This window comes from Pteropus vampyrus, unplaced genomic scaffold, assembly GCF_000151845.1.
Source record: "Pteropus vampyrus isolate Shadow unplaced genomic scaffold, Pvam_2.0 Scaffold200, whole genome shotgun sequence".
Lineage (NCBI taxonomy): Eukaryota > Metazoa > Chordata > Mammalia > Chiroptera > Pteropodidae > Pteropus > Pteropus vampyrus.
The window spans coordinates 3,422,244-3,436,486 of record NW_011888981.1 but is presented as its reverse complement, the minus strand read 5'-3'; the positions used below and the strand labels follow the sequence as shown (position 1 = coordinate 3,436,486).

At 34.2% G+C, this 14,243-nt stretch overlaps 2 protein-coding genes and 1 pseudogene across 6 annotated transcripts in view; 2 read left to right on the top strand and 1 right to left on the bottom strand.

Annotated features, from left to right (window-relative positions):
• SLC30A6 (solute carrier family 30 member 6) overlaps positions 1-10,647 on the top strand; it is a 30,792-nt gene extending 20,145 nt beyond the window's left edge. For 4 of the 5 annotated variants that reach the window (XM_011372113.2, XM_011372115.2, XM_023537814.1 and 1 more), the window contains 4 exons: positions 1,787-1,889; positions 2,773-2,820; positions 3,697-3,765; positions 8,587-10,647. In XM_011372113.2, the coding sequence (XP_011370415.1) occupies positions 1,787-1,889; positions 2,773-2,820; positions 3,697-3,765; positions 8,587-9,090 (724 nt within the window). In that variant the 3' untranslated portion in view covers positions 9,091-10,647. The remainder of the gene's footprint in view (positions 1-1,786; positions 1,890-2,772; positions 2,821-3,696; positions 3,766-8,586) is intronic. The other variant, XM_011372114.2, reaches the window with a different exon arrangement.
• Positions 10,648-12,557: 1,910 nt separating this feature from the next.
• The window catches only part of NLRC4 (NLR family CARD domain containing 4), a 41,431-nt gene continuing 39,745 nt past the window's right edge, over positions 12,558-14,243 (bottom strand). The window contains exon 10 of the mRNA XM_011372112.2: positions 12,558-12,889. Within this exon, the coding sequence (XP_011370414.1) occupies positions 12,597-12,889 (293 nt within the window). The 3' untranslated portion in view covers positions 12,558-12,596. The remainder of the gene's footprint in view (positions 12,890-14,243) is intronic.
• Positions 13,194-13,926, top strand: LOC105300071 (annotated as a pseudogene).

Below are 14,243 nucleotides of genomic sequence, written 5' to 3'. Positions count from 1 at the left end.
AGTTATTATTTATTTATCTATCTATCTACTTATTTATTTATTTTTACAGCAGAAAAGAAAAGCTTTATTAGAAGGGAAAGTATACTTCGAGATGTGGAAGTGGGCCTGAGCAAGAGAAATGTGGCTCAAAAGGCCCCCAAGCCAGTTTTATTTGGTCACCTAGTCTTGTGTTTTTTGTTTAAAAAAGATTTTTAGACTCACTCTGCTGTACATTATATCCCCAGAACTTATGTGTCTTAATACTGAAAGTTTGTACCTTTGACCATCTTTACCCATTTCCACCACCCCTGCCTCAGGCAACCACTAATCTATTCTCTATTCTTAGGAGTTTGATTTTTAAGATTCCACATATAAATGAGATCATACAGTATTAATCTTTCTCTGACTTATTTCACTTAGCATTATTCCCTTAGGGTCCATTAATGTTGTCCCAAATGTTAAGATATCCTTTTTTTTATGGCTAAATAATATTTGTGTGTTTGTGTGCATGTGCACACACGTATATACCAAATTTTCTTTATCCATTCATGTCTCAATGAGCACTTGTTTCCATGTTTTGGCTATTGTAAATAATAGTCTTGTCACCTAGTTATGTTTAATTTTTCTTTTTAATATTTATCTGTCCCCTTCTTCCCATTCTCAGACTGCTCCCCAAATTGAGGCCTTTATCATCATTTCCTTGGCCTAATTAGAACAGTCTTCTGATCATCTAATTTTTATTATCACACATCTCGAGTTACCATCTATTTTGATACTAGTGTAATCATTCAGAATTGCTATTCTGGACATATTCTCTTGTTTCAAAATCCTCCCCTTTCCATATTTAAAAAAGTTAAAAGTTTTTAGCACAATAAAGCCCCTATCAACCTTACTAGACGTTCATCTCTCTATACTGTTTTTAGTTTCATTGCTGCATCAGGGTTTTCGTGCCCTCGCACCTGCTGCTTTCACTGTCTACAATATCTTCCATCATCTTGCTTTTCTTTGAGGGTTCAGCTCAAATGTCACTTCTTTTTGTTTTTAGCTTTTCTGGATTATCTCTACCCCAGTAGGCTTGTGACTCACTCCTTTGTGCATCTATAATACCCTGTAGGACTTCTTTGCACCCAAAGTACTTAATTATATTTTCCACATGTGTGTCTCTTGCTATTTCAAAGGCAGGAACTGTGTCATAACTCATGTTTCTATTCTTAGCATGAGGGAAGAAGTTCAAAAGTGTGCTGGTAACCATTGGCATTTTGCTCTGTCTTGTTAATAGACTAGTCTGAGCTACTGTCAAGATGTCACACTTAAGTCACAATGTTGCTGAAAAAAATTTCTGGAGAATCTCACCTTGTGATATTTCTGGAGAATTTTGAAAAATTTTAATAGTAATTATTGGAAAGTTATTGTTTACAGGAAAATTGACAAAACTGCTGATGAAGTCCATTAGTGTCTCTGTCTCAGAAATTATTAGTTGAAGGTTTTTACTTGTCCCGACAAATGAATATTCGTGAAGGCTTTCTAGTTGAAAAGCAGATTGACTGAAAATACATAGTGGAGAAATGCTCACATTTTTTCTTCATCTCTCCACATTAATGAACATAATTATTAGTTATTTTCCACTAAACTTTGGTGAGAGAAGATTCTGAAAACTTTTGTTTTCCTTCAAGATGTTCCCATTGCCAGTAGTGGCCAATTGTGATAAAACAAGCTTTTTATTTTGATAATTAACATTTGGTAGATTGAATTTTAGAGAACCGAGTGAGGCATACATTTAAGGTTTAGAATTTTTTTTTTCTTTTAGTAATTATTTTGCCATAGACACTGCCTCTGCCATTGCCATTGCTCTGATGACGTTTGGCACTATGTATCCCATGAGCGTGTACAGTGGGAAAGTATTACTCCAGGTAAGGGTCTTCTTTCAATTTGCATGCTTAATATTAGCCATGTTCTTCTACCAGATTACAAAATTGTTCATGTTTTCCTACCAGATTGAAATTTTTAGCTATAGGAGGGGCCTATTAGAAATGAAGCCAAACAATAATCTTTGAAATTTGTTTACTGAGAAAGAACAGGTAAAATTATATTGGCCCATAAAATAGGCACAAATCTTACTATATGTGTAATATAAAACAAAATCATAAATATTTTTTGCCTCTAATAATGTTGCAAGTGAAATCAATGTTCCTTTAATAAAAATTTTTTAAGCTACTTATTTTCCCCTGATAACTGTGTCATCTGATTATGATTGGCTATTGTATCATCTGATTATGATTGTTTTCTTTTTTTATCGTTGAATCAGTGTGTGAGACTTTTAAATTTCAAACTTAAAACTAAAAATTACAAATTATTTATTGAAGCAATAGGAATATTTATGGAGAAGCACCTGAATAAACAGATAGTTTTTCAGGATTGGATATGTATGTAAGCACTGCTTTTCTGTTTTTCCTCATGCCTTTTCTTAAACTCCAGGAGCAGTAATAACAATAAGATAATAGTTGCACGGTGCTTTGCCCTGTACAGAATGTTACTTTCTTAAAGATCTTTTCTTTAAGGCTTATTTGGTCCTAGAGATAGCAGCTTTTTATAAGACAGAACATGTGCATGATCTGATTCTGGATGTGGCCCCACTTGTGGGGCCACCTGAAACCTACCTTCCCTAAATCGTGATAGGGCAGACATCAAACAAAGCAAAGGTTGGTATAAAACCCAATACTTTTTAGTTTCAGGACCACTGCCACAAAATTTTTTATCTGCCTAGATTTATATTTTATTTTATTTTTTTCCCAGACAACACCACCCCATGTTATTGGTCAGTTGGACAAACTTATCAGAGAGGTAAGATGGAATAGTAAATAAAATCATTTTAATTTATAACTAAAGAATGCAAAGAGTAGATACAAATAATACTTTATTCAACCCTATCTAGAATTTTATTTAGGGGCATTTGTATTCTTAATATATTAGGAGACATAACATAGTGACAAAAGTAGAAAATTTGAGGAATTGCTCAGTCTGGAAGCCAAATTCACTTGAAATAAATGTCTTAAGGCCGCCCTGTTGCTTATATAAATGCTGTATTTTTATAATTCTGTATTCAAACCTAGGATTTTCATTAAGTCAAAGCCTACTCTTACCTGATTGCTTCACCACCTAACATTTTGACCTGTGAATTTAGATTTTGTATTGTTATAAATTTTCACCTGTTAACTAATGAAGGAATAAGATAATTAAATTATTTGGATAATGAGTATTTTAAACTATTAGTTGTCACCAATACAAGTGGCTACTTGTCTCAGCTAGTGCCACGTACTATATCTGGCCTTGGAATTCCCTTTTGGCCCACATCCAGATAACAGGGAATTCAGAGAAATAAGTGATTGAGAAGAAAAAAAAGTCTCATGCCACAAGTGCTTTATATAAACACATGCAATATTGATAAAATGAAAAGGACTATCCACTAAAGAACAAGGCGAGGGAGGCGAGTGTGAAGACCTGGTTCTGCAAGGATAGGTGCAGACTAGAACCTGAAACAGTAAGGCTTTGGCTCAGTGCCAGACAAGCGGAAGTGGTCTCTTGACTGAGTGGCCTGGGACTTCGCTTGGCTAATGAGTGTCCTCATGTCATTTGTAGGCTAAGAGCAAGTCCACAGTGTGACTGAACTGTATTGGATATGTCAAATACAAATAACCCTTTTTCTATGTTTTTGATCAGGTATCTACCTTGGATGGAGTTTTGGAAGTCCGAAATGAGCATTTTTGGACCCTTGGTTTTGGCTCCTTGGTATGTTTTCTACGTATTACTTTAGTTATAATTTAAAGCATAGTTTATAATTTTCCAAACTGAAAAAAGTATTTCTTTAAAATTTTTACAGAGCCTTTTATTTCCACTTTTATTCAATAGAGCCTAAAATGTGCATGGATTCGGTAACCTGAGATTAATTGAGGGTTGTTTTTTCTTTATTCTTTCAAACCAATGATCTTAATGCTGAGCTGTCCAGATAAGACAAATTCATAGTCACACATTCCTAAATATGAAAATGTTGCAAAAGTAAAAGGTGCAATTATTTTCTTTTTAATTGCAGTTCTAATTTTAGAGATTTTGCTGGATATGTTGAATAACACAACTTGTTTCAGCAGAAAATTCCATGTTTTCAAATCCAATTTGGACCTCATTACCAGAGAGACTTTATTGTGGCATGATTTAATTCCTATATCAGGAATGATGAGGCAAATACAAAAAAGGACCCAGAAAAACATTAAATCACCGTAATCCTATCATGTAGAGAAAACTGCCATTTACTCTGCTTAGAAAATGAGATCATACTGCTTTATAAATTGCTCTTTTCATTCAACATACCATGAACTGTTTTTCATGTCACTAAATGTTACTTTCCTGATTTTTAAAACAAATAAGATTTGACTTTTATAACATACCACAAATTCCTCAGGTAGGGAGATTAGGGCTGGTCCAACAGCTGAATATTATCCACTTTGTAGTGTTTGGTTTTAGGCTTATGCTCTTCCGTGGAAAAATGGCTGCCTCATTTCTACTTTCTCCTCCTCATCCCTTCTCTAGTCTTTTAGGATATCAAAAATTCATTCTGTAGTAAATTCTTCCGGATTATTGTTCCTTAAATTCACGAATACTGAAAACAGTTGTAGACTTTATACTTGAAAATCATTTGGGCTGGATATAAAATCCTGAGCACATATTTTTGTTTCCTTGAGTTTCTTAAATATGTCATTCCATTTACCTCTGACATAAAACATTGCCCTAATAAAGCCTAATGACTCATACAGAGTCTGGTCTTATTTTAAGTCTAGTAGATTGTCTTGGTGTTGGTCATTCAGAGTCAATTATTTCAGGTATGCAGTATACCCTTTAAATAATGTTATTTCAAAAACAATTATTTTAAACTTTCAGGAAAGTTTTTTTGAATTATGGTTCTTAATATTCTTTTCTCTTGCTTTGATTTTCTTCTTTGGGAACTTCTATTATAATCGTGTGTTAGATCTTTGCCTTTTTCTCATACTGTTTTTCAGTTCCTTATCTGCATTTTCTTTTGATTTTTAAAACTTTCCTTCTTTTCACCTTTTATTTCTCTTACAGTATACTTGTATGTTTGCTTTTGTATTTCAAGTTCAGTCTTCATTTCTCAAATGATTTTTTTCTTTATATTTTTAATTATCTCATTTCTGAGGTTTTCTAATTTTGATTTATATTCTTCTCGTTTCATGTCTTTTAGCTTGTTTTGATAAAGTGAAGTATAGTTCTCAATAGTTTGGTAGGTAAATCTTCCTGGTGATCTTTTAACCTATTCTGTATTCCCTTTTTTCCTTATAATAACTTTGGGATTTGGATTCTATCCTTTTCTCTTGTTCCTTTTGCGTGAAATTAGTTTTCCTAAACTTTAAACTAAGGAGCGATTTAGGGTAGTGTGTATAAATTCATGGTTCATCTGATGAGTCTGTGAAGTGAGTTTTTTTCTTTCTCCTGGCTCTGTTCTTCTCCCATTTGTATCTGAACCTTCCTTACCCTTTGTCTCTTCTGTGCTGCTTAATTTGGATTCTCTTCCCAGTTGTTTCTTCATAAAATGGGTCTTTGTTTGGTAACTTTTGAAAGCTCTAGGGTTCAGACTTCTCCAGCTCTTCATATCTTATTGCAGACCCAGTGTCGTTACCCACTGTTGAAATGAACAAAACCCAGTTGAAATGAACAAAACTAGTTTCCCAGTTGCCTTTCTCAAATTCGCTGTTCTAGATTTTCCATTAAGCTCCAGTTTACTGCTTTGGGGTTTTTAGGTTAGTCAGATGCACTATCGCTTCCTCCTGCACAGATGCTGATGTCTTGCAGGTCTTTCAGCTTGCATGTAGGATTTCTTAGGAGTAACATGTTAGCTAGTTTTTTGCAGATTTTCATAGGTTTTGGATTTACTCTCTTAGTTTCTCTGTTTTTATGGGGATATTTGGGTCATTTCAGAAACATGCCACCACTGCTGCTGTCTTCTTCCAAGAATCCCAACATAATTTTTTTTGGTCTTTAACTCCACTTCTGTGGCAATTATTTAGTTCTATTTTTAATTAAATTTATTGGGGGTGACATTGATTAATCAAATTATATAGATTACAAGTGTACAGTTCCATAATACATCATCTGTGTATTACACTGTATGTTCACCATCCAAAGTCAAATCTTCCATCACCATATATTTGACCCCGTTCACCCTTATCTTCCTCCTTCCTCCCCCTTTCCCTCTAGTAACCACTGAACTGTTGTCTGTATCTGTGAATTTTTGTTTGTTAGTCTTGTTTGTTTCCAACATAATTTTTAATGGCTGCAGAGTTTTACATTATATAAATATACCATAATTTATTTATTTATTCTTCTGTCGGACATTCCATTTTTCCCATATTAACAGGACTGAGATGAACAGTTTTATGGAATAACCTCTGCATATACTTGTGATTATTCCTTAAGATTAATTTTTTAAAGGTTTTTGTGAATCAGAGGATATTCACACTTTTTATGGCTTTTAATGCCAGTTGCCAAATCACTTTCCAAAAATGGTTATACCAGTTTACATTCTCCCCGTAATGTAGTTCATTTTTAATCATTCTTTTAATTGTATTGGTATCAATAAATTAGTAGACAAGTGTTTATTTAGCTTGATGGCTTATTAACATAAACAATACGATCATCTCAGCTATTCAGAACTTAGCCATCTAACGACCTCACTGACATAGTGCTTTCCTAATTAAGACCAAGGAGATAAATAAAACAAGGTTTTGAGCTGCCGAGAATAGTTGTTACAAAAGCCATAGCTTAATGTAGACACCATGATCTGGGATACTCTGTTCAAGCTTGTACTTAGAAATGGTTTTCACTTCTTTTAATTACTTTGATTTCCATATCAAACTGAAAGGATATAGTATCTTTTATAGTTTTGTCTAGTGACAACTGTGAGATGATAGTAGGAAAGGGAGAAATCAAAGATGACTTGATTTCTAAGATATGGCTTACCTTATGAAAAATAATAAACTAGAAGTCAAATTCAAGCAATAGAGATATTTTCTGTGTCTCATGGTTGACAATAACTTCTTGTTACTGCCCAAGTAATGTATTCAGGCACATTGTAACTAAACCAACTGGCCAACTTATGTACCCTTTATGCTTTGTTATAATTTTTTATTTTTTGAAAATTTGAGTTTATCTAGAAATCAACATGGAATATCTGTTGGATGTTTAATTTTATTATAGATTTTTTAAAAATTTTATTTACAAATAGTACCTGTTTATTAGAAAAATTAGAAGTTACAACTAAGTCAAAGAGAATAGAAATCCTTAATAATTCTACAATCTAGAGATAAGTGCTGTCATTCTTGATATTTTTCTGTATGTGTGTGTTTTAATTAAAATAGAATCATTGTTGCACCTACTGTTACTTACTTTAAAAACAGTGCATGATAAACATCTTTTCAAGTTAATAAACATTCTTCATTGTAATGCCTGGTGCTCTCTATCCTCCTAGTAACCTAGGCTAGAAACCTTGAGGTCATCTTGGATGAGTCCATCTCCCTCATTCATTAAGTCTAGTTGAATGTCAAGTCCTCCCACTTCTAACCTGTGGAATATCATGAATTCATCTGTCCCTCTCTGATCCCACTGTATTTGTCCTATCAGCACTCTTCATTTGTAACCTAGACTGCTGCCGTCATTTCCTATATCCATACCTATAAGTTTTCTGAACTCTAATTTTATTAGTGTTCGATTGCTGCTGTTAAAACTCCTTATCATGATATTTAGAGTCCTCTGCTAGCCTTTCTTTTTAACCTTATTACCTACTTATCTTTCTTTATTCTTTTTTTAAATTTTTCAATTAGAGTTGATTTTTAATATTATTTTATATTAGTTTCAGCTGTACAGCATAGTGGCTAGACATTTATATAATTTCTTCATTCTTTTCTTTATTTTTCCTTCCTTCCTTCCTTCATACCTGCCTGCCTGCCTGCCTGCCTGCCTGCCTTCTGTCCTTCTTTTCTTCTTTCCTTCTTTGTTCCTTTCCTTCTTTCTTTTATTTTTTTCTGCCCCCCGAAACACTTGTTCTTTTTTATACAATAGTAATATTGCTTATTCTTGCCCAATATGCCATGCATTTTAATTGCTATTCCCTCAACCTGTCTCCACCTTTTGAAATTTTATATAACCAGCCCTAGCTCAAATGCCATTTTCTTTTGAAGTCTTCTTCAATTTGAATTAATACCTACCTTTTCTGCCCTTCTGTTGCATTTTTCATATACTTCATTTATATTCTGCCTTATGTTATAACATGCCTGTCTTCCTCCTACATGGATTTCTCTTCCTTTTTTAGATTTTAAAAGGTCACATTTTATTTAAAGAGTTATTAATTATTTCATTACCTCTTTATCTTGATAATCACTACTAAGTAGTCTTTAAGAAATGTCAAGGCATTAAGCTTTCTCTTGTTTTAAAGAAAATACCAAGTACTGTTACAACAAACTCATTAAAAAAATGTTCATTTCTAATGGAATTTTTAGTAGTGTAATTCTAAGCAGTCTCTTTCTTATGATTTGCCCTTTTTAGGCTGGATCAGTTCATGTAAGAATTCGACGAGATGCAAATGAACAAATGGTTCTTGCTCATGTGACCAACAGGCTGTACACTCTAGTGTCTACTCTGACTGTTCAGATTTTCAAAGATGATTGGATTAGGCCTGCCTTACTATCTGGGCCTGTTGCAGCCAACGTCCTAAATTTTTCAGATCATCACATAATTCCAATGCCTCCGTTAAAGGGTACTGATGAGTCGAACCATGTCACATCGACTCCAACTAAACCTAGTAGTCCACCTCCAGAATTTTCTTTTAACACCCCTGGAAAAAATGTGAGCCCATTTGTTCTTCTTAACACACAAACGAGACCTTATGGTTCGGGGCTTAATCATGGACACATACCTTATAGCAGCAGCGTGCTTAATCAAGGACTGGGAGTTCCAGGAATAGGAACAACCCAAGGGTTCAGGACTGGTTTTACAAATATACCAAGTAGATATGGAACTAACAATAGAATTGGACAACCAAGACCATGACGTACTGTGATTTATTTTTATGAGGAATATGGACTCTTTACCTTGCAATTTATTTAGTAATCCAATTTTGCATTGACTGTCCAATCATTTACTCTGAATGTTAGAGTATAGTAGGCTAGTTCATATTACATGAAACCAGTGAAACTATATTTTTTTAAAATGTATTTTGGATAGTGAGAACCTTTTAAATGTTTTAGGCTTTAAATAGGCTTCCTTTAGAAAGCGTGTTTCTCTAAGTTGAATTTTGCTATCTTTGGTTTTGTAGTTGACTGCATTGTGATATGACATTACCTTTACAAGAGAACCACTTGATGAAGTGGATCTGTCACATTATTTAAAATATAATATTTTCTTCAGTGAAATTTATAAACCTTCTTTTTGAATCATAATACACATTTTAGGAAAGGAAAAAAAGTCTATCCTAAAAATAAAAGTCTCTTTTATAGGTTTTCCAAACTTAATTGCTACATTTTTCTTTGAGGACCTCCTGAATTATGTCTTGCAAAGGAGAAGTTTTTATCAGAAATTTTGGAACATGTTCTACTACCTAGCATAAATTAAAATTTTTAATGATCAGTTTTTAAATAATTTTTCTCATTTAACAATTTCACTACATTTGCAAATTGTCCGTGGTTTTCAAAGTGTTTTATTCTGGTTAAATGAATACCAGATCCTTTGGTGATGTGCAATAAAGGTATCCTAGTTTTCTGTGTTATATTTAATCAAATACTGACATAACGATGGAATATATCTTTTTTTGTCACTCTTTCATTGGCTGACTTTTTAATTTCTCGTTTTATTAGTGAAAGACATCAAATATATTACCAAAATATTTGGAATTTCATATATAACATAGGATTTGATACCTTTTCAAAGTTGCATAATCAGTTCGAGTTTATGTTATATATGTTACCAAAACATAAGAGACCCTAGATGATAGGTTACAGTATTTTTAAATCTGCTACAGGCAGTATCTAACTTTGTTTTGCTTCGTCAAACATAGTAAATTGTTAACTGTGATACAGTGTGAGAATTATATAGATTATTTTATTTTTTGATTGCTTTTCCAAATGTACATGTTAAGGTCTTTCCAGCATGGCCAGTATTACTTATAAAAAGCATAACAAGCAGCAGTCACAAATTACCTATGAGGTTTTTTTCATTTTATTGTATTATGATTAGGGTTTTAAAAAGAGATTTTGAAAGTGGATGCAACTTTTCTGGAATCCAGTACTCCTGGAGATTTGTGACTTTTCCAGCCGTCAGCCAGCTATCTAGAGAAGATTTTTGTTTTTGTAGAATATGCAACAATTTCTTCAGTCAAGTCATCCTCTTTTAAATATGAGCAACACTTCCAAATCCTATTTCTTCACAGTGATATAACAAACATCTAAGAAGCCATCCCATCCCCATCAAGGAGAATTGTAGTCATCCTGTGATAATAAATGACCATGTCCTAAATAACTTTTGCTTGGTAGGAGTTGCTCATTGTCTTGACATCTGCAATCCTGTTCAGGCATTTGACCTGCTGAAGAAATAAAGCCCTCACTACCTTGACTGCTGGTGAAAGTGAAACTCTGTAAAATATAAGGCAACCTGTTCCTTGTCATTTGTCTTATGTTCTCCAACTATTACTATACCTATTATTGGTCTACTATTACAGGGTGATTTTTCCTCCATTGACCTCATCTAAATGTGAATTTGGGTCATGCATGAAATCTGAAGAACTGTCATGTACTGAGTGATGATTAAGAGGTATGTGCCGCCACCCTATGCATGTCTTCTCCATCCCCAAGGGATTTTTAATGCGTCTAGATCACAGTTCTGCTCAAGGTTAAATGCCTCTTCCTCAACACCCATTTGGAAGCAACAGCTGTGCAGTTGTCCTACCAAAGGTGCTTTAATACCTACTTATACTATTTGACAAGTTGCCTGTGGGTTCTGAAGAAATTGGCTCTACTTACTGAAATTCAGTAATGCCGACTGCTGCAGGTGATTTTGGTCCATGCATTATATAGAGAAGCCTCATTTGCCAAGCTCTGGCCAGTTTCTGGATATGAAAACAAGAAATTTGGCCTATAGGCAGTGGCCTTACTAATAAATCTTGCCACAGAGTCACTTGAAGCTAGACAGAAAAGGAAGTTCAAATTAAATACTTGACCCATGGTTTGTGGTTAAGAACAAGCTTCATGGAATGCGATTAACCCTGTTTGAAAAATTACTATAATGGAAAAATCACTAAACTGGAAGATAAGATTTGGATTCCAATCCTGGTGCTGCCAGTGCGTGAGTAGCTTTGTAACCATGGGCAAGTCGTTTAACCTCCCTGAGCTTTCTCATCTGTAAAGTTAGGGTAGGGAATGAATTAGTTCATCTGTAATTGTAAAATATTATGACTAAATCTGTAGAATATATGCCCATTTGCTAAACAGAATATTGTGCCCAGAATTTCTTTCTAGTGACTACCTCAACATACAGGCTACGTGTTACCTACACCAACACCAAAGCCATTAATTTGAGGTGCCATGAGAATAGAAGATACGGGCTAACACCATTTAGGATTTTGTTTATTTCATACTTACTTTGACTTAAGTCAGTTTAAACAGATTTTTCTTAAACTTCTTTCTTTGTGGGGAAGGATCGTTTGGGAGATGTAGAAAAATATTAGGATGGGGTACATTTTTACTTCTTCCTTAATCTCCGAAGTCACAGTTGGAATTACATTTCCAACTGTGACTTTATCAGCAACTGGAAAGGACCTGAATTTCAAGCTTCTGATTTAGCTACTGGTAAACTGCCAATTTTTTGCTTGAATAAAGGATGCCAGTCTTTTTTGGGAGTCTGACCTGCTTATATAAGAAAATGCTTTTTTACATTCCAAATTATTGACTTAAACTTTTTGAATAAAGAACATACATGGAGTTTTCTCTCTGGTTTTAAGTCATTTTGGCTTCTTTGTTTATTCAGTATCTATTTATTGGTAATTTAATTATCTCATATTCATCAAATACTTGAGAGTCTAATACATGCCAGGCACTGTGCTCAGTAAATGTGCATACACTATATCAGTTTTTGTGACCTGCTATTCTTGAGACCAAGGGGAATACAGGATGAACAAAAGTTCCCTTCAAGTAGCTGATAGTCCTAATTGGAGTGGTGAGACACAGAATTATTGTACATATCATCAGTAAACTCCCTCCCACTTCCTTTTCATTTTCCTGGCATCCTTCTCTCTTTTTTTTTTCTCCTGAATGATGAAACTAAGAGTAGATTTCCATGGGGAGGCCAGCTAAGGAGATGATGATGGTGCCACACATCATCCTGATACCAATAAAGAAGAAAAGTTTAGAAGAGACGAGTTAGGCAGACACTAAAGGATAATTTTTAGGTATGTAATGAATTGCCATATACTGTCAGACTCTTGGACTATATGAGCAAAGATTTTTAAATCACCAAGCTAGAAGTAATAGAGTCTAGACCATTCATGGGCTCAGGGTGCCCTTTATTTAAGCAATTACCAGTTTAAAAGCACCTTTAATAACACTGACATCATCATCATCAAACTGCCACCCAGCAAGCCTAGCTTCTTGCAAAAAAGTTAACTTAGATAACACATGGCTCAGTTTTCTGACTAATGTTGCATCAGGTAAAAATCTTTCAGTACTGAAGTCAAAAAACACCAATTGCTTGAGATTTTCAAATTCACCCATGAAGGTAAGCCATCCATCACTGCTCACACAATTTCCTGCCAAATCCAGCTGCTGGAAGTTTTTGAGAGGGCTTTTTTCACAGAACGCACCTGATAAAAATAGAATTGACAATGTTAGTTGGAAACAAAACAACTTTTTAAAGAAAAATGGCCATGTTTGGACCAGCACTTTGCATTAGAAATTCTATATAATAAGGCAGTGATTGTGAATCTGGTCCATTTATTACAAATTATAGCCATTCTAAAGTGTAAGGCAATCTAACAAATAGGATTTAATTAATCAGTATAATGTAATTGATTTAATTTATAAATAATGTAATTTATAATGCAAATATAATTGAATTAGTTTAATTCATTTATATTTGGAAACCAATATAAATGAATTTCATATTTTTTCCCTTTTCCTGACTTCTCAGGAAATGGAAGATTGTTTAAAAATTGAGATGTGAGAGATGCTGTTAGATATTCAGTACTTGTTTTCAAAACGAATCAAACTTCAGCAAGCTTAGGTCATTTCCTCTTTTGAGATGGAAACACTACTTATTGTTTCTTGGATGTGAAATGTTTCTAAATGAGTAAGCCTCCTCCGGTATCTCAAGATTTGGGTTTTTGGGTTCCGGGGTAGCCATGGCAGCTGATGCTACCACTAACCCGTCACAGCTGCTGCCTCTAGAGCTTGTGGACAAGTGTATAGGATCAAGAATTCACATTGTGATGAAGAGTGATAAGGAAATTGTTGGTACGCTTCTACGACTTGATGACTTTGTCAGTATGGTACTGGAAGATGTCACTGAGGTTGAAATCACACCGGAAAGGAAAAAGATTACTAAATTAGACCAGATTTTCCTAAACGGAAATAGTATAACAATGCTGGTTCCTGGAGAAGAACCTGAAGTATGAATGGATTTCCTTGACTTCGGCTAGATTCTGTTTTGTCTTTTAATGACAACAAAATATAATTATTTTAAAATCAATGTTTGGATTCTGTGAAGCTGTTTCCTGGTAAAGGAAAATGCTTTGAAGAGGCATTGTGAATGTCATTTTTGTAAGTTAATCATGATTATTTTGGAAAAAAAGAACTGTTTGTTTTTTGAAACTAAAATAAAGGTGTTTTTGGTTAAAAGGTTTGCATTTTGGTTTTTTTTTTTTTTTTTTTTTTACCCTCCCTAGACTCTTTAGGAACTTCCTCCATTCCTTACAGAACAAGGCACTCTGTCTCCTACAAAGATAATGTCCTAGCCATAACTGTGAAGTCACAGAAAACACGCTAAAGAATAGAGGAGTGAAAAGGCAGGTTTCAGGGTCCGAAGGACTGCACAGAACAAAGCCACCTGTCTGGACTGCCCACTTCTGGACTGCTAGATGACAGGGAAATAAAGTTCTAGCTTCCGTAAGCCATAGTGTAGTTGGGTTTCTTATTATACCAGCTTATCCTGTACCCAGC